We start from the raw sequence: 25,932 nt of genomic DNA on the forward strand, positions 1-25,932 counted from the left end.
ACAGTTTTGGTACCCTTCGTGCTGAAAGGCCTTGGTAACTGAAAGAGGGACAATTGTGTAAAGAGTACGCTATTTGCTTTCTGAACTGTTACTTCGACAAGAAACTGCCATTTGTTTCGTGTGAAGTGAAGTGAAACCTAAAAGTTTCTATTTACGGGGCTTGGAAAAACTAGGGTGGAAGAGGTTTCATGTTTATTTTTCGCAGGGCACAGTTGTGACAGAAAAGGAAATATGCAGCAAATGTGTGTGTAAAAACACCAAGCATAATAAATTGTTCATTTTCAGGACGAATTACATCATCTTGTGAGTCCCACCAAGATTTTAGCTGCAGCAGAAACCACATAACCCCACAGTACACCAACACCCATTATTAAATTCTGTTGTAATGTGAAAGCATATTTTAACATGACACTATATTCTCCATTATTGACACAGCAATAAAGATTTACGCCATCCACAGTATTTTGCTTTTGTGTAAGTCTGAACGCTTTATCTCTAGACACTGTGCTGTTTTGCAGAGCTGTTTAAAATGTAAGACTTGCGAATCACATTAAATAAAGTAATTTAGGTATTGAAACAGGAGGCAGCTCTGAGTTGACATTCCAATTGCCCTTTCTGTTCTGCTCCGATTTCCTTCCATCCCTTCCCCAGCTTCTCATGTTTCCCCCCCCCCCCACCTTTTTCTTTTACCTCCAATACCTTCAGGGCATCCTTCCTTGTATGAACCTGGGCAATGTAGGTTAGTAGGCTAAAAACAAAAAGCTAAGAGCTACTGCGGATGCTGGAAATCCAAAACAAAAACAGAATTACCTGGAAAAACTCAGCAGGTCTGGCAGCATCGGCGGAGAAGAAATCAGTTAACGTTTCGAGCCTTCATGGCCCTTCGGCAGAACTGAAGCATAGTTAGAAGAAGGGAGAAATATAAATTGGTTAATCGATGCTGCCAGACCTGCTGAGTTTTTCCAGGTAATTCTGTTTTTGTTTTAGGTTAGTAGGCTGTTTGACTTTGGAGGGCATCACATCTTAGTTTAAAACAAAAACAGAAAATGCTGGAAAAACTCAGCAGGTCTAACAGCAGCTGTGGAGAGAGAAACGGAGTTAACATTTCGAGTCCGTATGATCCTCTAAAAGGGTCATACAGACTCGAAACGGTAACTCTGTTTCTCTCTCCGCAGATGCTGTTAGACCTGCTGAGATTTTCCAGCATTTTCTGTTTTTGTTTCATATTTCCAGAACCCGCAGTATTTTGCTTACATCTTAGTTTAATGCTGTTTCAACCACAAGATCCGCTCATGCACATTTTCCAGCTTGGGTTAATGGATAGCGATCAGAGCCATCAACATCACTACGCTCCCCTCCTCCCCTCCCCCTCCCCCCACATTACCCTTCCTCCAAGCTCAGGGACACTATTTGTAGTGCCTTGCCAGAGCCCTTTTCGTTCAGTGCAAGCTGAAGTTACCTTCTTGAGCCATATGGCTTAGTGCTGCGCAGCGTGGTGTATTCAGCTATTATGGGTCAGGGGGCTCTATTCTGCTCGGTATCAGCCTGTTCGTTAACTTGGGAGTTTAACAAATGGTCTCACATCCTTAGGAATAGGTTTCGAGCAATGCTCATTGTGGGAATATCCATCAGTGTGTTTTTTAATGCCAGTGTGCACAGCCTCATTGCTTCAGTGGCTGAAAGAGAGATCTGTGTGATTCTTCCAGTTCATCATGCACCATCCTGCCCCTAAGCTTGCTGCAACCTTATTCATTGTCCGTGTCGTGTACTCATTCAGTATTATTACTGCCTTTGGTGCTAATGCTTACATTAAACTGGTCAAAAAGGTCAATCTGTGATGATCAGTTCATTCAGCTTTCGGGACTGTTTAACCCATTCATTACTGGAGAAAATTTCAACATGGGAGGGAAGTGAGTTTTATTTGGTGCAGCACTGGAAGCTAAAAAAAAACACATATTTGCCCTGTGTATTCACCTATAGTACATTACAATAATTGCCATTGGATGCTTTTATATTCATATTCTTTTCATATTTTCTCTTCTCCTATGCTTTATGGCACACAGCTGATTCCCAGTCAATCTGCACCAGAGCCCTAAAACAATTCCTCTGCAAACAGCTGCAAGGGGATAGACAGGAACCTCCCTGATGATGCTTAGTTTCACTCTCCCCTTAACACCAGCCCCCCCCCGCCCCCACCCCGCCCGCCCCACACCCCCCCCCCAAAACAATGAGGCTAAGATGAGGATCCCAGCCTATGCAGCGACACTGACTTGCATCTTACCCTATGGAGCAAAGCACGTCTATGTACCATCTAGCTGTATTGCAGAGGCATGCAGTCAAATTTGCACAGGAAACAAATCAATAATGCAAGACGTTCTGACACTGAAACCCCTAGTGAGACTGTGCGTCGTTTCAGAACATAGATTCAGCCTGTCCTGATGCCATATGACTATAGGGTTGCCAACCCCCCAGGATTGTTCCTGGAGTGTCCAGATATTGAAGATTATTCTCCCAGACGCTGGTGTGAGCGAAACAACCAGGGCTAAAAGTCATAGGGGTGGGCATTAAAAAAAGTCTGTTTTATTTTCATCTCCTTTGAACATTTTTATCTATTAGTTAAAGGAATATTGAAGATGGTGGGAAATGCTGTCTGACTGGGTGGGGTTTTTGGAGGGGCAGTTCACATGTCGAACCTTGCAGGATTACGCCCAGTCTAAGTGGGCAACCTAAGGTATGGCCAGGTTTACGATGTGTCAAGAAATACTGCAGGATGTGGCGCACGGCGTATTAAAGTATTGGCAACTGGTGGACCAATTAATGGGATACAGGTCGTTCCTGGGATTTATACAGCACTGATCTGAATTGCATTATCTCAAGGAAGAACGTTGTGAGGCTGACGCAATAAAAATAGCTCCCCCAATGGCCTAGTGGGAATATGCATCACCTGATGTAATACCAAAATAATAAGGACCGGAAACCTGATGGCCTGATCCCAGTTTGTGGTGAATGAACTGATTTCAGCCATAAGGAACAACAGAATGGGCTTCAGTGGTAAAGGCAAAATCCACCATGATTACTGTTTCTGATTGCCTACGCTGTAACGCGAGCTGTAATGTAAGGACATTAGCTAAGGATAGGATTGGACTTCGAATGTGACGCCCACCACAGTCAAATATTCTGCCATCCGTCGCTGCCTTGTGTGACTCCTACAAAATTGCCATTTGATTGACACACCCAAGAGCTGTGGTGGAATCGTAACCCAGCAACATTCAGTGCCTTCAGGTGAGAGAGAGTCGAGAAATTAGGCTTAAAAAAATGGATTGTTTTTTTTTAAAGAAACATCGGTGAAATTAAAATTGCATTCAAACGGAAACACGCAACAGTCTTTAGGCTCTACAGTCTTTCAAAGATAAGACCTACTCAGAGATTTTAAACACTTTACTCTCCCTAGCTCTCAAAAACCTCCCCAGTTTAAATTTCAGCAGGATTGGCACAGGGGAGGTCATGTGACTCACATGCACATTAACTCTTTGAGAGACACAGGAACAAGCCTCTTGGCTGGTGCTCAATGAGTTTTGGCAATGAGGAAAGGCTCTGTGATTGGAAGTGTTTTCTCTTAATTGCACTTCAGCTTTTGGGAATCCTTTGTGGCTGTGTATAATAACATCAGGCATGTTAAGAAAGCTGCCAAAGGGCATTCCGCGCTCTGATGGGTCACAGATGGATTGACCCATTCAGACATAACATGCAAAGTGAGCACCTCATTTTCAGAAGTCGCTTCCTTTGTATCTCTGCGCAAGCCCCTCTTCCGTTGGAGAGGCCTCCAACGTTGCTATTTTTAACACATTTGTGCTGATTCTTTAATATCCGCAATCCCTGTGGAATTAATTCATACAAATGAGTGGTTAATTATGCGAATAGCGGAAGTATAGGGATAATGGCACTGCCATTACCAGCAGGGAAGGCCACAACTGATCGACAGGTTGTGAAGGCAATTTTCTTTTTTCTTTGCTTTTCTCCCCGGTCTATTTCCGATTGATTCATTAAGTTCTTTATAATTTATCTCTCCTGTGCCGCACACTGTTCCCCAGTCGAGGGGGGGCTGGGATGCAACCATTTCCTCGGCCTCTGCAAAAGAAGAGAAAGAACCATTCTATGGCTGACCACTAGGAGGTGCATGGCAAAATCCTAGGATGGCTCAGTCTTGAAACAAAGCAAAAGCTGAGGAGATGGGGAGGGTGGGGTGGGGGTGTTGTTAAGGTGACCCTTATCTGGTCTCAAAACAGGCTGATCTCATTGACATCGGTGAGTGTGTCATGGTTGCGTTGAAGAGGGGACCCTCTTATTCCAGTAGTGGAAGAGAAACCAGAGGAATGCTGTGAATGTGAGTTTTAACACAACACATTGCTACTGTTCTTTCTTCCCCCATCCTCCGGGGAAGTGCTATACCTATACAGTCATCTGCCCACCCCTCGCCCCATGACCAGTTTCTTTTAAGATTTCTCTGTAAAATCATGGTCAGTCTCACTGAGTTCTTTGAGGAAGGCCTCGCAAGCGTGAAACTGCCCTTAAATTTACCTTTCATTGGGCAATGTAGAGGAATGTTAGAATCAGGCTGGTGTGAGAAGCAGTTGCTGGTGTAGGTCCTGCATGCACAAAGGCATTGCTAACATCAGCAGAAATTGTCAACCAGTGTCAACGAATGTGAATTGTTCGTGAACCTATCCTTTATACAAGCATCAAGTAATGTCATCAATAAATTTTCTTTTGTATCCTAAAAAAAATTCACCTAATTTAGGGAAAATATTAGTGACCTACAGGAATCCTCGCACAAAACCGAGGCCCTGGCCAGGCGACAATTAAGCAATTGAACTCTGCAGTGCAACTGATGCTGCCAGATATTTCTGTATGGACGCAGATCCTCGCCACGGATTTTTTTTCTTTTTTGCTCTGTCTAGAAGTCTGGGATGCCAGTGGAAAGCAAACCAACTGAAAAGGACAGATCTTCACAACCGTCAAGACTAAAGTAACAAAAGATCAGTATGACTGGCAGAACAGCAAGCAATTTTTTTTAACCATATGTTCATGCAATGTTGATTGTTGGGGTGATTGAATTGGAATGGTTCATCTTAGAGCAGGGAAGGTTAAGGAGAGATTTTCTGGAGGTGTTGTAAATTTGAAGGATTTTGATAGAGTAAATAAGGAGAAACTTCTTTCACTGGCACAAGAGTTGGCAGTGGCCCCCTTCTGTGATATATAATTCTGTTTTGTTGCCGTTGGCAAGGCAGTGTTTATTGCCCATCTTTAAGTGCACTGAGGACATATAATAGTCGACTGCATAATATGACCAGAGTGACATGTAGGCCAGGTTAGGTAGGGTTGGCAGGCTGTCCCTCCACAGGGCATTAGTGATCTAGTTTTCATGGTCATTTTTTCCCATGGTACCAGCCACAAAAATAACAAATTTATTGAAAATCCATTTCATGACTAGCCATGTTAGAATGTGAGCCCATGAACTTTGAGTTACTAGTCCAGTACGGTAGCCACTACACTGCTGTATCCCTGTCAGACAGAAGAGGCTTTTATCCCACTGGTCTGAGTTGGATATGAGCCCAGGGCCGGAGGTGGAAGGACAGAGTCTAACATAGGACACCAGCCCAATCCTCATCAACAAGTTGGAATTCTTGAGATGAACATGTGATGATCAACCTTGTTGGCTTTGGCTTTTGGGTGGTATGACCTAACTAAGAGATTGATGCTGCCGGGGAAGCATGTTGGCAGAAAGGATTGGAGCTCCTTAGAAGTGTGTCATGGACATACAGCATTTAGGTAATCACACCTGATCTGCAACTGAGTAAAATTGTAATGTCAAATGTCCTGATACAGGAAAAGGTGTGCAGTGTAGCCCTATCAGAGGGCCAGGCGAGTGCACATATCCTGTGGCTACCTAAAAGTAACATCCAAGAAGCGCTCGAGGAAAGGTTCCAACCTATTACTTTGTCATAACAATTGAGTTCAGAGGAGGTGAGGGCTTGATGTTTGTCCATTCGTATTTACACCAATGGATTACTGTATGGCGTATTAACAGCTGCTTCCATAAAGAAAGAAAGACTTGTATTAATATTGTGCATTTGACAGCCACAGGACGTCCCAAAGCGCAATGCAGTCAATGATGGTCTTTTAAATTGTAATCATTGTTGTAATGTAGGAAACCTGGCAGCCAATTTGCACACAGCAAGCTCCCACAAACAACAATGTGATAATGACCAGATGATCTTTTTTTTGTGGTGTTGGATGAGGGATAAATATTGGCCAGGGCCCTAGAGATATCTTCCATGCTCTTCTTGGAAATGGTGTCGTGGGATTGGGATCTTGTTTGTCCAGCTGAGAGGGCAGATGGGGCCTCGGTTTAATGTCTCATCCGAAAGGCGGTACTCCGCCAATACTGCACTGTAAATGGCAGACGAGATATTGGTGCTTCAGTCATGAGAGTCACCTTCTGACTCAGAGGCGAAAGTGCTGGCCATTGAACCACAGATGACACCGGGTGTGCATACCTATTTATTTGTATGCATACATTGTATGAATTTATCTTTTCTTTCACAGGATGTGGGCATCGCTGGCCAGGCCAGCATTTGATGCCGATCCGTAATTGTCTTGAGAAGGTGGTGATGAGCTGCCTCGTTGAGCTGCTGCAGTCCATGCGGTATAGGTACATCCACAGCACTGTTAGGAATATGGTTCTAACCATGGGTACTGAAGCATGTCAATCTAGGGCTGCGCTGCTAGGCACCTGACCCGACTTGGAAGTGCATGAAGCTGTTCCCTGAATGTGAAGTGGTCAGCTTGCTATCACAGCCGCATTGAACACAAGCAAAATAATCATCTTTCTTATTAAAAATAAAGAACAACTGAATCAGCCAGGTCTTGTGGGTCATCAGATTTATTTATTAAATTCAAAATCTTTTCAGCACAGATAAAAATTAATCACTCCATCTATTGCGAATGTAATGTCTTTTTTTTTGTCATTTTCAGTGTTTCAATTTCCAAAAAGTTAACATTCCTATAAAAGTTCCCATTCAATCCATCGATTCCTTATTTCACTCCGTGACATTGTCTGTACCATAATGAGCTTCTCGGCATCCTCCCAAGTGTGAGCCTTTATTTTATATCTTTCCCGATATCTCTCTCGCTTCTTTTTTTTAAATACAGACCATAGACATTATCCTGTGAGGACAAACTGCATGGAAAAATGACAGCAAAATGGTTGTACAGTAACAAAACTTTTTTGTTCTCTTTTATTCCCCACCCCCACCCCATTTCCAGTGTGATCCTGTTATTAACAAACATCCTTTTTAATAATTTATTTTTCCCTTTTTTTGTTAAATTTTTTTTCTGAACTACATGCCATATGAGGATTGCGATTATAAAAGTACCTGAAATCTGCTATTAGACCAACATGCATAGCTCTTTCTATTTACATTCTATTTACATATGCGGACATGGCAAAGATCTACATGTTATTTACATCCTACTTGGGAGAGGAAGAAGGCAGCTTTAATTATGAGTCTAAAATTCATGGTACAGTAGTAGAATATTTATCACATGCATATAAAGTTAATATTTGCATGATTTGTTTTAAATTTTCTGACATACCTCTTTTAAATTTTCTATGCTAAGTTGTAGCATAATGAATAGGCAACATTTTCTTGATTATTTTTTCTCTCGCTCGTTCTACCTTATGTAATGACTATTTGCATCAAGTACAGTATTTTCTTTTGTTTCTTTTAAATGGTCACTAAGACAGAGGGCAGCAATACCGTGTATATCCTGCATCTTTCTCCTCTTCTTCGCTAAAGTGGCTGGACAGACTATGGGTTCCCTACAAGACTTGGCAGCAAAAGTGCTGGTGAATGAATTACAATACAATAATCTGCTAGTGTTTCACAAGTAACCATCAGCCAATGGAACACTAACTACAGAGTTCTCTCTCTCCTTATAAAGGTAGTGCCTAAGCTATCGTCATTAATTATGGAAATAGTATAAATGACACTCTATGTACCTATGAAATATTAATGAGGCTTATGTTTCAGAACCTGAAAACCGTTGTTTACAGTGTTCCTTCTATACTAGTTTTTTTTTTTGTCTTTTTTTTTTTCTCTCTACCACGGACCCAACAACACAAGAAAGTACCTGTTTTTTTGTCTCTCTTTTGTTAAAACAAGGATGGCGTTGACCTAAAACTACCCAGTCTCTCGAGTTGCCTTAGTTTATACATTACCTACTTTATTGCAAAATGCATTCCGCTTTTGTGGTAAATTTCATTATTTGTTGCATTCCTGGAATACTGAATAAACACCGAATCCTTTTTTTTTAGTGAAATACCCAACCATTAGCCTCTTAGTTCATACCCTATATGGGAGGTCATTGTCACTAAGGTGTTGTTACCTGGGCCTGACCCCAGGGGTCATCCTGTTGGAATTTGAACCAAATGGCTGCGCTTTCAACTGTTAAAAGAAGCAACATGTAATAAATGCGATTAATTTTTGACACACTCTTTCTCCCTCTTTCCGCTTAAAATAAATAAATAATGATCCGACACCTTTTGTTTTTGCATATTTGAAATATCAACAGCTTTTTAAAAATGCCAATTATATTACTTTGGTGACAATAGCTGCAATATCTTGGCCAGAACAAATTCTTAGGGAATTTAGAGATATCTTCACACTACCAGAAGGCCTGAAGTAGATGAAGAATCAATTTGCCATTGTTTTCAGTATAGGACAGCCTTGGTATCCCCTTGGGTCAATATATTGGAACATGTAAAAACCCATTATATCATTTCCCTTCCGACATCAGCTCCTTGCCCATAATATGGACCATAAACTACAATAATAGTAAATACAAGAAGATCAATAGAAAATGAGTTTAAGGAACAATAACGCAGTGTCTTAACTGAGGAAATTTTACAATACTATTGATGTGTTCTAATTGTTATTAATGCAGTCGATATTCAGTTGTAAAATTCCCGCTGCAGTGGGACGCCCAGGTTCCTGAAGCAGATTTTTTTTTTTAACTGCACAGGGCATAGAGCACAAACTAAACGAAATTATTGTCAACTGAATTCAAAAGAAGATTGCTGCTTCCCTCTTTGAAAGAAGCGTAGAGCAGAGCATTATGATCATAACCTTAGCATATCACATCGAGACACATAGGGGGAGGGGATCTCGGCAGCAGGAGTCACAATCTCTTGTGTCAAAACAAGCTGATTGCAAATTATGTACAACAATCTCTAAAGGAGAAAAAAAAATCTATTAACCCATTGCTGGCATTAAAACCACAATATATACAGGTTCGAACCAGATGGAACCAGCTGATATTTCCATTTGTACTACTTGCTCTCTAATTGTCTAGTCAACACTTTCGTAGTCACATGGGATTTTGATGAAAGATTACAAGAAATTAATCAATATTAGGCTTTAACAAGACCATCTTCAAAGTATGCTGTCATAATGAGTAATATCTTTCGGTAGTGTGAACACAGGAAATCCAGGGCAACATGCAGAGACTTACTAGTGGAACACTGGACTCCCACAGTCACAACCTGGGTTTGAATAAGACCAGCTGGTTGAGCAGTCAAGTTCCCTTCCCCTCCCTCTTCCTTTTCTCCTCGCTAAGCAGCTACAAGCTGGGCACTTCATATTAGCTGTACCCGCTCTTCTCAGGAAATGTAATGGAATCGTCGTGAGAGACACCCCTAAATGTGGACGTGACTGATGTGGAAGGTTGTTGGCTTCAGGCTGTGGAGTGGAGGTGGGTGGCCAGGCAAAGCCCAGAGGCTTCTTGCCTGCTGTGTTTAAAGGAGATAGGGAGGTATTGGGGGAGTGCAGCGGAAGATGAATAAAAATTATAAATTATAAAAATGCACATGAGACTCCATAGCATCAGAGAAAAAGGCACAAGCTAACTTTGGGTAGACATTATTCTTATAAAGTGGGATTTTACCAATTAACATGTCTTTTCCTATTCACATAGTCTCAAAAAAATCATTGTCTTAAATCATAAAGATATTCCAAATCCTATAGTATTCTCTACTACCTTAAATGCGAATAATTTCCATAGTTACCTCAGAGATTTGTAGAAGCCTTCTCTTAAATCAAACCTCTGGCATGATTTTTTTAGAACACTGTTTATTAACACAATGGTGGATGATTCGAACATTTGACACAACCTGACCTTCCACAACCAATTGGAAGTGGATTGTGGTTTCTTTCAGTGATTGGGAAGCCCTGCAGGAGATTCTACTTCAAGCCAGATTCTAGTCCTTTGAAAGCATTGGAACTTGGCTGCTACATACCAACAACTGGTCTGGTATTCATTGGGCTCAAATGAATCAAAACTCTTTCAAAAGTGTCCAAAACAGGTTCTGCTGTGATGACTGCATTTTTCACCAGGGAGAGCTTCATACTGCCTTGCTGTATGAGAGATACTGAAGGCAAAAAAAATAGCCAGTGAGCTACTATGATCTTAAAGCACTGCCTGAAGGGATGGTGGAAGCAGATCGAATGATAACGTTCAAAAAAGGAATTGGATAAATTCCTGAAAAGGGAAAAAAATGCAGGACTATGGAAAAAGGGGGATGGAGTGGGCCTATCAGGTAGCTTATTCAATGCTGGCACAGTCGTGGTGGGCTGAATGACCTCCCTCTGTGCTGTATGATTCTATTGTGAAATGATTTTAGTTTTAGAGTATGGGTGTGAACCTTTTGCTTGCTGCAGTGTGGTGGAGCTATACAGGGTAGTTTCCTTGCAGGAGAAAGGTTAACTCATGCAGGGTTACAGTGTAAATAGAGGGGAAATATGTGACTGACGGAGGAAGCTGGCTATTGTGGACAACTGAGAATTCCTTTCAGCTCCTGACTTCAAGCCTTCTGGGGTTACAATAGCCTGGAAAGCCTGACTTCTGCCTTCATTGAGCCCCATTTATTGGCAGATGTCATCTGATGATAAGGAGGACATAAGGATCAATGCTTATCCCACAGTGTCAAGTGATTTAATCTCTCACACTGTTATATCAAACTTAAAGGTGTACAGAGAAGGTTGGCACATCCCCATGCATCTATTAAGGTGCTGAGGATTATTTTTAATACTGTCAACTTTACCACCTTCCCAAAGGGCTTCAAAATACTCATATTCAAAATGAATGCTTTTCACTCTGCACTGTAAGTAGGACCATGTGTTGAGGGTTCTGCTATACTGCTTGGAATTTAACATTGGACTGACTGCCATCCATCCAAGCCAGGTTTCAAGCATAATTTCTGTTTGCTCCAGTGATCTGAAGCAAGACTTGAAAGAACTGAGGCTTTGGCTGGCCAGAAATGGGCACCTTTTCTTTTGGAGAGAGCAGGGAATGTCTGTGCAAGTGGTCAGTTGTCAATCCCTGATCTTGGTCTTAGGGAGAGATAAGTAGCAGAGACTGAACATGTTCTCAAAGGAAGGGGAGGCATTGCAGACCACTTTTGTGAATTTCCTTGCAAGTTGCAAAGTAGTACAGTTAAAATACTATCTCTACATCTTCAGTTGGAGAACAATGTGTACAATGGTGGGTGGTGTGGGGCTTAAACAAAGTCTTTTAAAAAAAACAGAAACCTTAAAATGTAAGGAAAAGCATTAGCAAATAATATATTAAGAAGAATTAGGAAATGGGAATAAAAGCTACAGCAGTAAGTTGAAGTAATTAAATCTGCTCCATCTGAAATGACAGGCAAACCCCCTTTAATTAAAGACTGTAATAATTTTGCAGTTACTACATGAAGGATACCGGGTCCAATTAGTCACCCACTCAGCTATCAGTCCAAGATTTGGCACGGTGAAGCAAAAGACTCTGAAGAATTTATAAAAGCAGAGAAAACCCAGGTCACCATCGGATTTCATAAGAAATATTAGGTTATTAATTTCATGTAAGATAATGGGAATCAATACAGACCATTTCTCTTTATGAAATATAACCTTCTTCTGACCCAGACATGTCAATGGAAATCACCTTATTATTTTAGTGCTCCATGTAGATGGAATTTATGCAAAGGAACCAAGAACTAAAAATGTGATGACCTCAGATTAAAAAAGTAGGATCCTTAAAGGAGCTTTAGGTGAAATCTCTCTGAGCACCCTGATTCTTTGTTTCTGTGACTTGACCAGTTTTGAAATGAAGCCTAAACCTGGCCAGATCCCCTTCTCGCCAGACTTAAAGGTTGCTCACAATTGACTGACACCATTAAAGGACAACTCCTTTAGGATTTCAGCAGTTCACATAAGCAGCTTGCACTCAAAAGATGCTTCGTCTCAACATTGACTTAAATATCAAGCCTTGCCTGGTGTGTTTATTTTTTGGGTCATCTGTACACACTTGGTGTAAACACTATTAAAAATCAAACCCACCACTTCACTTGGGATTTTCAAGAAGATAAAAAGCTATTGGAACTAAATAGAAGCTGGCAGGGGCAGAGCTGCGAAAGTAGTGAGTTTGGCAAGATTGTGATGAATCTTTCAGTACTATGTTCCCTGGAGATAACATTTCTGTAGTGATATGGAACATTAAAAGTGTTTTTTGTAAATGTGTCTATTTGTGACAATTGCTTTGAATACATTTGCCACAACAATAGTTCCTTCTCTTTCTCCGTCTGTCTTCCTCCTTCCATTGCAGAGAAGCAGGTTCCGCACTACCTTTCAAAAGGAAACCAATATAAACTTGAAAAGAAAATGGGGACTGATTGGATGGCTCTTTCTAAGAGTCAGCACAGACACAATGGGCCAAATGTCCTTCTTTAGTGCTGTGTGATTCTATGGTGCCAGTTTCTCAAGGTCATAGATCATAGAATAGTTACAGCACAGAAGGAAGCCATTCAGCCCATCTTGGCAATGCCAGCTCTAAGCAAGAGCAATTCAGCTAGTCCCACTCCCCTGCCCTTTCCCTGTGTTCCTGCAAATTTTTCTCTTCAGGTGCTTGTCCAGTTTCTTTTCGAAAGCCACAATTGAATCTGCCTCGAACACACGCTCAGGTAGTGAATCCAGCTCCGAAGCGCTTGTCGTTTGTTATGTAGAAGGTTTTTCCTCATGTCACTGTTGATTTGTGTTAATCAGTGTCCTTTGGTTCTCAACCTTTCCACCAATGGAAATGGTTTCACCCTAACAACATTGCCTGGACACCTTATGATCCTAGACACTCCTATCAAATCTCCTCTCAATCTTCAATAAGGAGAACAACACCATCTTCTCCAATCTATCCATGTAACTGAAGTTCCTCATCCCTAGAATCATTCTTATAAATCTTTTCCTCATGCTCTCTAAAGTCTTCACATCCTTCCTAAAGTGCAGTGTCCAGGTAGGTCTCTATTTCTAAGGTTGACACAGCAGCATGATTCAACACTTGGTTATCTCCAGAAACCACAGCCATGTCGTTCCTGGTTGACTTTCTAAAGGTAGCTACACTCAAAGTTTTGGGGTTGGTGGGAGGCAGGGAAGGAATTCCCAACTACCAAGTAAGTAGAGTGTCTTCTGACAGTTCTGCTACCTTCCCCCTGCAAACCCACACTCCAAAAAAAACCCTGACATTGTCTGCTTTGCCCTGTTAAAGGAATAAATCCTATCAACCAATCAAACAATGGCAATGACTAATGGCTGTGGATCTACTGGTAGAAGGAAGCTTCTTGAAGCTTGCTGCTTTCTCTCTGAATTTGACTGGGAAGGGAGAAAACACAATCTTAGACAAATTAATGGACTTGCTCCACACATCCATTTAACTCTTTAGGAAATTGTATGCAACTTTTGGGAAATTTTTCCTCAGCAACTCACTGCCGTTGATTTTTACCCACCCCTCCAATTAACTCCGCACAGGGTTAGCATTTCACAGGTGCCATGCACCTCCCCCTCCCCACCTAGTACATCACCCAAGAGGCCATTGTTTAGGCTCGAGCCTTGTGAGCAAGTTCAGGCTATTCATCCATGAGAGCATCGTGGTCAAACCTGATCCTAAGTGAATTTGGACATCCACACACTCGACACCGAGACCAATCCCAGTGTCTTTCATCGTCTTGTCTCAGATCAGCTAACTCAGCACAGACTGCCAATCAAACATGGGGCCTCCCTGCTCTGTACGTCTCAGCTGCTCTCCAGATAGGTTCACTGAGCTAATTTCAAGCGACACTATCATCCAGCAAGAGTGTTTAGCAAGCCGAGGTTTGTGTGGCAACTCTTATCATATTGACCATGCTCACTGCAAGTTTTAAAAACAGGGGAATAAAAGATTATAAAAGGGCTATAGTAGACAAACTCCAAACTGCAAGAATATGATCAGTGATCAATATGCTACAAATTTAACTGAGTTTTTTATATATAAGGTAATTTTCTGATTGTTTGAGGAATTTAGCCAGATGTTAAACACCACTAAATGGTGACAGAACCCCTTTAATAAAAATGGGGCATAAGGCTGGAGTGTGTGTGGACCAAAAGCAAACACTGATTCAAGCTGCCTTCAAATAATAATTAACATGTTCTAAGGTTTTGAACATTTGCTAATGATGTATAAAATGGCACTCAGCCGATAGTGAGAATATGATTATAAATTTAATTTTGCTCCACCTCTTCTCATATTCCAACTGCTAATTATTTTGCCAGTGAGATGGTATGGGCCATGTTAATACGGCCGTGCAAGTTGCTTGTTTGCTGGCTTACAAACTGGAGAGCAGTGGTGGAAAACAGCCTGGCTTGATTATCTTGCTATGCCAGCTTCCACATTTGCACTGCAGATGGTATCTGATGGATGCCAATTGTTCTAGAAATAGCCGAGAAATTTGGAAACTGGCATTGGAGGGCTTTTACATTTTACTCTGATTTTTGGAAGCTGAGGGGCAGGTTTTAAAGGAACAATCTCCTTTAATTCTGCATTAGTTTTTTGTGTTGAACTAATATTTTGCTTGGTCCCTTTTACAGAGGCACCAATGTCTCCAGGGAAATTTTCAGAAAAATTCTAGAAGCAAACTTGGGTTCAATGCTCTTTGAAAGTCCTGTTACCCTAAGCTCATCCAATGGAACATTTTTATTGTTCTCATTTTATTCAATGTGCTTTAAATACTTTTAATTTGGTTGCTGAAATGAAGACCGGAAATGAATAAGCTGACCAGATTCATGCACTTTTGGACGCCCCAACTTCCAATTTCCTATCTGTGGTTAGTTTGCTGATCTTGGCCAGGCTAATAGAAGGACAGAGCTAACAGCACCAGCACACCTGGGGCATGAGGGAGGAGAGCATTTGACCAGGGTTCCCAATGGCTGGTCACCATACAGCAGCTCCCTGTTGGAAAGTGTACAGAATCACCGTATGGGACTGTGACTTGTCCATTCTAGCCCCTCGGCCAATTGTCACAGTTGAAGAACAACAGCTGGCGGGAGGTTATATAGTTTGCCACATTGACGCACCGTACCCCAGAATGACTTCCAGAGAGGAGCGGATGGGGAGAAAGTTGGACAACATAGGAACCATTCCAAATAGTCAAGGCCGACCCTTCACCACGATTGCACCGCTCTTTTAAAAGCCTGATTGTAGACCAAATGAGCTTGAGAGCGGGAGAATGGCAAATAAACGTAAAACACTAGCAGTTTAAATCCATTACTGTTCTACCCCTGTGGCTCTGGGCTATAATCAGAGCCTGACAAACGACTTGTGAAAGAGAGTGATGAACCCTCATTGTGCAGACACTCTTTAGTTAATCCAAAACCAGATTTCGAGGTAATTTCACATACACTAAAAAGATTGATGGTGCGGCCTGCCTTGACAGCTTGCAAATGTTTGGGAGGATTGAAAATGGCATCGAGACTTGATTAAGGATGGTGCAGGGCTTCAAAGAAGTTTCTCTATTCAGTATATCTATCATTTTAATTTGCAAACTGCCTTTACAACAACTTACAGATGTTTGACCCCTGACAGAGTAGTTACTGCTGCAGTCAAATGGGAATCACTGTGGGGAAAACAAGCTCGTGAAATGCAGTCAAGATAATATGTACCTGCTCCTGAGCATATTTCTCTTTCAAGCATAGAGTTCCAGTGAAGAGTGAACTCCCAGTCCCACCTATTGAGATGTATAATGTCTGCAAGTCTGGTGCACCGATAACATTTCCTCACAATTAATTCAGTGTTCTGTGTCTGTCAGGATCCAGATGCATTTTGAACCATCTGCCATAGTCTTTCAGGAACTTATTTTTTTTAAAACAAACAAAGGTTCTTCAAAATGTAACCAGCTGTAACAAGACGAACGTTCCTTTCCAGGCTTATGATTTTTCTATTGAAAACATTTCTTTGTAATGCAGAGTTGGAGTGCCAATGCTCTAATTTAATAGATATTTCAGTTATTCAGAGTGAATCCATTGGCAAATCACTCTACAGTATCAAACCCACAATAAATCCATGGAAAATGTGTATCATGAGTTCAAATTAGTGTGGAAACGTACCTGGATTTCACATCCAGTGGAATTTGAAGCAATGCAGTTTAAGCGTGGACTCAGGAAGGACTTCTGGAATCCACCTTAACGACATGCAGCCCCTGGTTGGAGGGCGGGAATTCTTATTAAAAGCAGCAAATATCTGGTTTTGGTTTATGTATTTTTCTTCTTGACTTGGATATGAAGCCATATCCTCTTCAAAAGAACAAGAGAAGACAAACCTGGCCACATTCCCTGTATTTCCGACTGAACTAACAAGAGTGTTCATGCACCATTTACTCCTAGTCAGGCTGACAAAAAGCATTCAAAAATCAGAAAGAGGATGCCTTACAATCAAAAACCACTGGCTCCAGAGGAATATTAATCGGATTGTAAGAGGTCTTCTGGCCCAGATTTCTGTGTTTTAATGTGGAGCAATGCACAGTAACATTGTCTTGTTCATTGCTTTGGCCAGTTTTTTTTTCCCTTTGACTATTATAGTTTCAATACACACAAATCAAACAGGCGTCTGCAGCAACAGCAGCAAAAGCTCCACCCGGAAGTTAACCTTGGCACCACTTTCAGCAAGGCTGTTCCCGGAGTCTTAGGCTATACCCAAACTGCTCCTTTTAAATGTATATAGTTCTCAGCTAACCTTTTATGAACAAGGCTGAGGATTATCGATTTATTAGGTTGATAAAGCAATATCATGCAGTCAAGCTTGTTCCTTTAGAATCATAGAATGATTACAGCACTGAAAGAGGCCCAAGGGGGAGGCAGTGGCATAGTGGCAATGCCACTGGACTAGAAACCCAGAGGCTCAAACTAATGCTCTGGGGGCATGGGTTCAAATCTCACCACGGCAGCTGGTGGAATTTAAATTCAATTCGCCAATAAATCTGGAACTGAAAGCTAGTATCACTAATGGTAACCGCGACAACTATCATCGATTGTTATAAAAACCCATCTGGTTCAATAATGCCCTTTCGGGAAGGAAATCTGCCATCCTTGTGAGTCCAGACCCACAATAATGTGGTTGACACTTAACTGCTGTCGGAAATGGCCTAGCATGCCACTCGGTTCAAGGGTAATTAGGGATGGGCAACAAATGCTGGGCCTTGCCGCATCCCATGAAAGAAGAAAAAAAATTGGCCCATCGAGCCCATGCTGGCTCTCTACAAGAGCAATTTAGCTAGTCCCACTCCACAGCCCTCTACCTGTAGTCCTGCAAGTTCTTTTCCCTTCAGCTTATTTTCAGCAATTTGGGGTTGAGTCTGTTTTATGCAAATCCTTTCATTGTATATTCTGCTGATCAATCTTATTTTCGATAAACTATAATAAAATAATTGATGGGTTGTGATCGGTGATATAATGATATCATGGCATTTTTCTGCATGCCTCTGTGTACAGTGACTCTCGGGGCACTTTACTATGGCAGCAGCAAGCCTTTTAAAGAGCAGCATCTATTCTTGAAAAGCCCTTGGTGGAAAACCACAGGTTCAACAGCTAGGAAAGCATGTTTCCGCAATGCTAGGGAAGTCAAGGCAAGATTGTCATTATAATTGAGTCATGCAGCAGAGAAGAAAACCATTTGGCCCATTGTGCCTGTGCCAGACATTGGTGCATTTACTAATTCAGTAGGCAACCTCCCCAAACCTATGCCTTCATACACAATACATGATATCAGATGAATCCCATACACGTTTAATAAATACCTCCAGATAGGCAAGGCAAAACTATTACGATTTTTTTTAAACACTTGTTAGAGGTAAAAAACAGTTTTGTAAAACTTTGCTGTCATGTCTGGCTAGATTCTAGTTCAGCATTGAGTCACATACCAATAGATCATTACTGTAATGGAGGATGTCAATAAAGTGGCATCGGCTTGAACCCAAAGCCTTAATTTTAGTCCGGCTCAACCTAAAAGATGATTTTATTAGATAATATTTTCTTCTTTCTCTTTTGGGTTTCTCTCCTCCTTGCCTGAAGACAGTGACTCCTGCTGGGATGCGGTTCCATTAATGCCAACAGTATCTCACCCAACTTGGCCATTCTTCATGTATGAACCTAGATGGTGGGTGTCTGCAAGCCATACAATTATAATCACAACCAACTCGAAAATCTACCCCTCACACAAAATACACACACACACACTTTCCAGGAGAGTCACTGCATGGAGATTTTGGAAGAACATTTTAGGCTCATAGCTAAAACAAAACACCCCACTTGCTCAAGATATAAAGCTTTCCTTCACTTTATTCCCCTTTTTTGCCTCTCCCACGAGATTACATGGCTGTGGGGCTGGCTAGGATTTGGGGAGGGACAGACAGATGTAGTGTTTAGTTATGGTGCTCTGGTGAAGGATCGATTTGATGGACCAGCTGGTCTTTCCTTGCCCATCATTTCATATGTTTATATTTTCCACCACAACTGGTAATTTAGACTGTTATGGAATAGCATAAAGGATAACATATGTGTTTCATTTACCCGTTAAGTCATTGCATCATTGTCTGAGATAACATCAGTATAGGAAACCTACCACTGGACCACCAGAACTAAGTGGATGGACTGACCCTGGAATTAAGTAATTGAGTAGCTGTAATTAAGGGAATACTTCATCAGAATGTGCTCTTTCCTTTCGTGTTGAAACTACTGTAGTCGTGACTATCTTATATGCAATCTATTTTGTATAATATAGAAATATTAAAAATAATTCCAGCTCTATGGTATATGAGGTTGACTCAGTGAGGTTATTAACCAAGGGATCACATGGCCCTGGGACCCAAGGAGAAATTTTAGTCTCTTGCCCCATAATTCTCACAGAATAGATTATTTTTCAGTTGGATGAGCAATTAATTCTTCCCCTCTTGGGTCTGCTTGTGTTTGTGCTGACAGACCCTTGGCTGAAAACAAATTGGTACCAAGTTGGCTATGAGCTGTGCTGCCATGGTGCAAAACAGTTTGGCCCCAGTGAGTTTTCCTGTGGCGGCACTTGTCTGATTGGAGGTGAAACTTGCACAAGTTCTTGTGTCAATTCACTGACCTTTGAGCGCTACTGGGGCCAAGGAACAAATAATGAGCAGGGTTTTGTGGTTACAAGATTTCAGTGAAATTTTGGAAGTGAAGAAAGCAAATTCACTGAGCTTGATTCAATAGATGACACTCAAATTGTGACATTTGCATAGATAATAGCAGTGGCTTGTAGGCAAAAAAAAACATGTACGGAACATGCTAAGGACATGGCAAGTCACGATCATTATCTGTCTGTCTAAGATATACTGTGTTTCAGTACATGGATCATGCAAGAATAGATTCCCCAAATAGTTTCTCAATTTTATGTTAGTTCAAAGATTCCAGTTGAGGGACTACAAGATATATCTCCATCCTGGTTCGCCCACTGTGTGCTCCTCCCCCCTATTATTCAAATATGTCATCCACTCAGCATTTCTGATGCCACGTCCCTTCCCCAATAGCAGCATGCAGAAATTTGCCCTCATAAACTGCAGTACTAAGCCTGGGTCATGCCAGAAGATGCCCCTGGTTGACTTAGACCTGGTTTGGCAGCTGACAACAAATGCCGCTTGGAATCGCAATTGGAGTTATTCCCGATGCCCTGGGAGTTTATCCCTTTCCTGGATAAGGGGTGAAGTCCCAGTTGTAGCTTCAATCACAACCAATAATGGCTTAGCAATAGGTTTCCTTTGAAACTGTGCAGTGAATAGCACCGCGTTAAAAAGATATTGACCCACATACTGACTTTCGAGACCAGGTGCTGTTGGGTTGTGCAATGCCACTCTGGGAGAGTTTCATAGATCCTGTGAAGTCTCAGCACACCCCACCAGGTTATGAAGTCTTTTCAAACGTATAGAGATCAGCCATGATCGTATTGAATGGAGGTGCAGGCTCAAACGGCTGAGTGGTCTACCCCCATTCCTATTTCTTTATGTTTTTTATGTTCTTATTTTGTTTGTTTGAACTTTGCACTTTGATCACTCTCTGTGGCGGTTAGCATGGGCGACAGATTCTTCTTTTTGGACTAGGAAGTAGAACAAGAAGCAGCTGTGATGCTGGGGAACACTAATGCCCACCTTTTGGGTACCAACACTGTCATCTCACCAGTGTTTTTAAGAACATTATCTACGGTTAAAGCTTGAACCAGACACTTGCTTTTTACATAATAATCCTGTTTTTTGTTAAATATTCAATTTGATGTTTGACATTACAGAGGTCTTAGCTCTTAAGGTTACTGAAGCTTCAACAACTTTTCACCATCAGCTAAGTAAATGCCAGGAAGCAGATATTCTTTTACTGCACTAGCTGTTACTCGCCTGGTGGGAGCCATAGAGTGAAATTGAGTGGGGTGTATAACACTATGTGCTCCGTTTTCTATCTATTAGTTTAATTGGATACAAAACTGGGTAGGCTTTGTCATAAGCATGTGATCCTTCCCGCATAATTTTCCCCCTGGCTCCGCTTAGGCAATACTGTATGCCCAAGCACAAAAAGCGGATATTCCCCCACAACCCCCACCCAAGAACTCTTATCCACCTTCTCTCTCTCTCTCCAGCTGCAGGCTGTAAAATGAATAGTGTTGCCTTCTGCCCATCTGGAACCACACACTTCTTAAACCGTGCCTAAAGGTGGCACAGAAAGAAATTGACCTGTGTGTACCCCTTAGAGACTGCATTGCATCAGTTTTTAAAGCTGCAATATGTCTTTTGTCCACAAAAGCCTACCTGTGGATCAAAAGCCTACTACGTGCAAGTTCCAATTCATTTCAGGAAGAAAGCACCAAGTGAGTTATAGCACTCAGCACTGGCAATTACTAAACTGAGCTTAATGGAATGGGAAGGCTAACACGAGGTAGATAGATCCATAGTTGCGTGACTTACCTAGTGTCTTGTTCAGTGGGAAGGTGTGGGGAGGCTGGAACCCATTCTGTATATAATTGCTGCAGTAATGCTCAGTCACTCAAGGGTTTCATGTACCTTGTAGCTGGGAACTTTGGCAGGAATCGTTGACAGACTTTTACACAATTAAATCAGCCTGATGAAAGCAGAATGGATAGATTTGGCACATGTCACTATGCTTGCGCTTTGTAGGTTTGTGCTTAATTAGAGTGTACTAGCTGATTTTTTTTTGGCAGGGATTTTTAAAACATCAGTGCTGTCAGAATAAATTCAACATCAAAGTACCTGCCACATTATAACGACGGAGATACTATAGTTTCTCCCTGTTCAATGTATTTTAGTGTTAATTATTGTTATTATTATTGTACTGAAAATTTATCTTTCCTTTTATGTTTTGTTCCAGCAACAGGGAGCTGCCACCACCATATACTGTAGCGTTGCCCCAGAGCTGGAGGGCCTGGGAGGGATGTACTTCAACAACTGCTGTCGGTGCCTGCCGTCGCAGGAAGCCCAGGATGAAGCATCGGCCTCTGCCTTGTGGGAGCTGAGCGAGAGGCTAATCCAAGAGCGAGCTGGCAGCCAATCTGCGTAGCATGCAGCCCGGCTTCAGAAGACGAGATGCAAGGAACCTTGCACCAGGAAACTGCCATCCTCACTCGTTCCATCTTTTTCTCTATCTCTCTCTCTGTCTCTGGTTCTTTGCCAATGTTATCAACTTGGGAGATTGAGTACATCTCAAATAAAGCTTAACCCTTTGAAGCCTCTGCTGAATTCCGTCTGCACTGTTTGAGGAATAGATCAGGTTTTTCTCGCTAAGAGAGTGTAATTAGTAATTTGTACACCCTGCTAAACAATCTCATTATCAGTGATCATCACTGATGAAGAATTATTTGTAATACTTAGCGTGGCAATAGAAACTAACATCCTCAATGTACAATAAGTATGTGCAAGCTGTTATTGGTTACTCCACAAAGGATTAATTATCATGGAGGCAATCCCTTAATCTTTGACTACTGAGATTGTGTTGCAAGTAGTTTTTAAATTCAATTTTTTTAAATGTACCTTATTAGAAAAAAGTTATCCTTTTGTTCCCCCTCTTTATTGCTCCATGTGAGTCATTCACTTAAGTTTGCAGCACCTCCTGCCACCAGCCCCCCAACCCCATCTCATCTGGAAGGACTGGACAATATGGGCCACTGATCTCTGCGTGGCCAAATGGCCATGAGTCCATGCTGCTCTATAATGGGCCAGCCAGAGACGCAATGACAACGGGGTGAACTGTGTTTAGTTGTTTTACTCTCTCTCTCCCTAATTATCCCCACCCTTCCCAACATTACTGCGCGAAGCGGCGCTTCAGGCCCAACTTAGAACTAAAGGGGAAAAACAACAGCTCCAAATAGTTGCAGATGAATTTGAGTCACGGGGACACCCGAGTAATCGAACCTGTGGACCTTTCCACTTGGAGCCCTTTCAACCCTCCCCCACCTTTAACCGCACATTTTTTGAAATTATTCAACCAATTCTGCCTAATCTGAGCCTCAAATTCACCAAGTGCAGATGCCATCAAACTTCCACATCGTGACTTAAACAAAACCTGAAATAAAAACAGAATGTACTGGAAACGCTCAGCATGTCGGGCAACATCTGTGCAGAGAGAAACAGAGTTAACCTTTCAAGCTGATGACTTTTCATCAGAATTATTATAATCCTGCATTAATTCTTCTGAGCATTTCCAGCGTTTTCTGTTCTTATTCCACAGTATGATCATGAATAAATTCACTCAATGTGCTTTGATCTTTGTGGTTGGCTGAAAGAAGACTAAGTGGGTGGGGTTCAGCCTTGTTAATGCTAAAATACAGTCCTTTGCAGCGGTTGGAAAAGGGATACATTATAAAACATGATGCTAGTGAACGAGGTGGTGATGGGTTTTAATGTGCTAGGGTGTCCTTGAGAGAGAGAGAGCCTAATGCCCAGAACAAACAACCAGCGCACCAAAACCCCCAGCAAACGCTCACTGTTGCCAACAGAGCATAGATTTTCAACAATCTTCCTTTTGTTGGGATTAAAATAAAATAAAAACAAAAACACAATTCCTGTTAAAATCTGCAGTCATCTCTGATGTGATGCACTGGTAATGCAAAGTCAGGCAGGCTGAACCAGGTCTTGTACATCTCAGCCCATTTGGAATCCAATAGACCCATGGAGTGGTCTCAGAATCTCCCTTTGTGACTACCCGTAATCTAACGTCAATCACAATTACTGTGAGAATCGGAAGCACTGTTGAGATATGTGAATATATCAAAGAAGCCTAAGTATGTACATAGGGTGCCATCAGCGACTGTGGATTGAGATCGGGAAGGGCCAGTAATTGTCTCAGCAAGGTCTTCATTCGCAGATTAAGACTGTTCGCCGATGCACAGTTTTTTTTAAAAAAGTTTTTCTTTGCTCAGTTTTTCTTTTTTAAAAGTAATGCCAGCATCTTGTCATTTTTGTGGGTTTTTTTTGTTAAATACTGTCACCTTTTATTCAAACATCATGCGTACGTATTATATATATAATATATATATATATAAATTTATATATGTGTGTGTGTCTGTGCGAGAGAGACCTGAACGAATAGTTGTCTTCGTTTGTTCATTGCTGTCCTCTGCTTAAAAAAAGAACCGAAGGTGGAAGAGGAGGAAGAAACTATAAACTAGCCAAAGGAGTCTTGAGAACGCAGCTGTGATGGTCGGCTTTCTCGTTTGCGTAATTTTTTTTTTCTCTCTGAGGTTTTGTGCTTTATGGCGGTCACTAAGCCGCAGGGAAAGTTTCGATCTAAGCAATCAGCATTCCAGCATCATGTTTTCTGCAGAGAAAAAAACAGTGAAAGGTGAAAATGCAGATCAACAGTCCCGAGAAGACCCTTTCCTTTGCTTTTCTTGGCCCTTAAAGCAATAGTCACTGTGCTACAACAACAACGCAGCATTTATATAGCACCTTTGGCATAGTGAAATGTCACAAGTTGCTTCACAAGAGCAATTATCAAACAGCATTTGACACCAATCCATGTAAGGAGATATTAGGACAAGTGACCAAAAACGTTGGTCAAAGAGATCAGGTTTAAAGAGTGTCCCAAAGGAGGGGATGAGGGAGGGAAAGTTGGGGCAGTGCAAGAGGTCAGAATAAGAGGAGCACCAAAATCTCGGAGGGTTGTAGGGCTGGAGGAAATGACAGAGCTACGGAAAGCAAGGCCGCAGAGGGTTTTGGAAACGAGATGCGAATTTTAAGATCGAAGTGTTGCCAGACAGGGAGCCAATATAGATCAACAAACACAGGGGTGATAAGCGAATGGGACTTGGTCCGTACTAGGGGATGGGCAGCAAAGTTTTGGATAAGCTCATGTTTTGGGGAGCTGGGTATCTGTCCAGGAGTGAATTGGAATAGTCAAATTTAAAGGTAAAAAAAGGCATGGATGAGGGTGTCAGCAGCAGAAAAGCCTTCAGTGAGGTTACAGAGATAGGGGCTGGGTGCGGGAGGAATGGGGCCATGAAGGGATTTGAAAAGTCAGCTGAGAATTTTAGAACTAAGACATAATGACTAGAATTGACCAAGTTGCTAAATTTAGTATTTTACTCCAGGTATCCAAAGCCCGGAAAGGCTTTGTGGTAAATTTGCAAATATGCTTTGCCATCAGACACATGCTATTTAGGAGAATATTCAGGTGATATCAGGGATTCCAGGCAATAACAGTAATATTGTTGTAAAATTGTTTAATGTTATAAGTGTGAGTTTCAGCCCTAGTTCCTTTATTAAAAAATATCAAAATGTTCACAAGGAATTATGATTGAAGCCCTTTTTTAAAAAAGTCTGCTGATTTCCTTTTTTGATTTTCTCTTTTATAGTCTTATGTGCTTACAGTCTTATAGTCTTACAGTGCTTACAGTGTCATCAGGGAGGGAGATGGGGGGAAAGCCAAATTAACAGCAATGGACTTGGTTATTGGCCTCAACAATGTTTTAATTGCATGCACAGGCGTGTGAATTCAGCTCAATTTCCCAAACAAACCAACTGTACCTGACTTGGGCCATCAATAATATTACAAATATGTGTATCTAGAAAAGGGACGATTGGAAAAGAATAATGTTAGAAATTTTTATCGCAAGTTTCTAATGACGCCTGTAAGAATTAAATTTACTGGTAATTCCGAAGTGTTTTATGAAGTGTGTGTGTGAATAGTCTACCCTTTCCCCACCCCCCCACCACCAGCCCCCAAAAACCTATAAATATGTTTTTTTTCTCTTCTTATTTTGGATCCAAACGTTTGACTGTAGGAGTTGATGAAGGCATCTGCAACAGATTAAATGTCAGATGTGAACAAATCCCACTGTATGTTTGAGGCTATTAGTGAGGTTTCAGCTGCCATAGCAGTGTCTCTTTACTGAAGATAAATAAAATGTCAGAGCTGAGATGAGGGAGATTTAACCACACTTCGCACTGCTGGAGAAAGCAGCTCTTAACTCACTCAGCGGGTGTTTCTCTGCCATTATTCGCAGTGGCCGTGCCAAATC

General features: G+C 41.6%; 2 protein-coding genes across 3 annotated transcripts in view; one reads left to right on the forward strand and one right to left on the reverse strand.

Moving 5' to 3' along the window:
- The window catches only part of wwox (WW domain containing oxidoreductase), a 968,269-nt gene extending 946,124 nt beyond the window's left edge, over positions 1-22,145 (forward strand). For both annotated transcript variants that reach the window (XM_078544626.1, XM_078544631.1), the window contains one exon: positions 21,786-22,145. In XM_078544626.1, coding sequence (XP_078400752.1) covers positions 21,786-21,974 — 189 coding nt within the window. In that variant the 3' untranslated portion in view covers positions 21,975-22,145. The remainder of the gene's footprint in view (positions 1-21,785) is intronic.
- A 1,837-nt stretch (positions 22,146-23,982) lies between these two features.
- LOC144682217 (transcription factor Maf-like) overlaps positions 23,983-25,932 on the reverse strand; it is a 362,912-nt gene continuing 360,962 nt past the window's right edge. Inside the window, exon 3 of the mRNA XM_078544632.1 lies at positions 23,983-24,230. Within this exon, the coding sequence (XP_078400758.1) occupies positions 24,200-24,230 (31 nt within the window). The 3' untranslated portion in view covers positions 23,983-24,199. The remainder of the gene's footprint in view (positions 24,231-25,932) is intronic.

Source organism: Cetorhinus maximus, chromosome 6, assembly GCF_964194155.1.
Source record: "Cetorhinus maximus chromosome 6, sCetMax3.hap1.1, whole genome shotgun sequence".
NCBI lineage: Eukaryota > Metazoa > Chordata > Chondrichthyes > Lamniformes > Cetorhinidae > Cetorhinus > Cetorhinus maximus.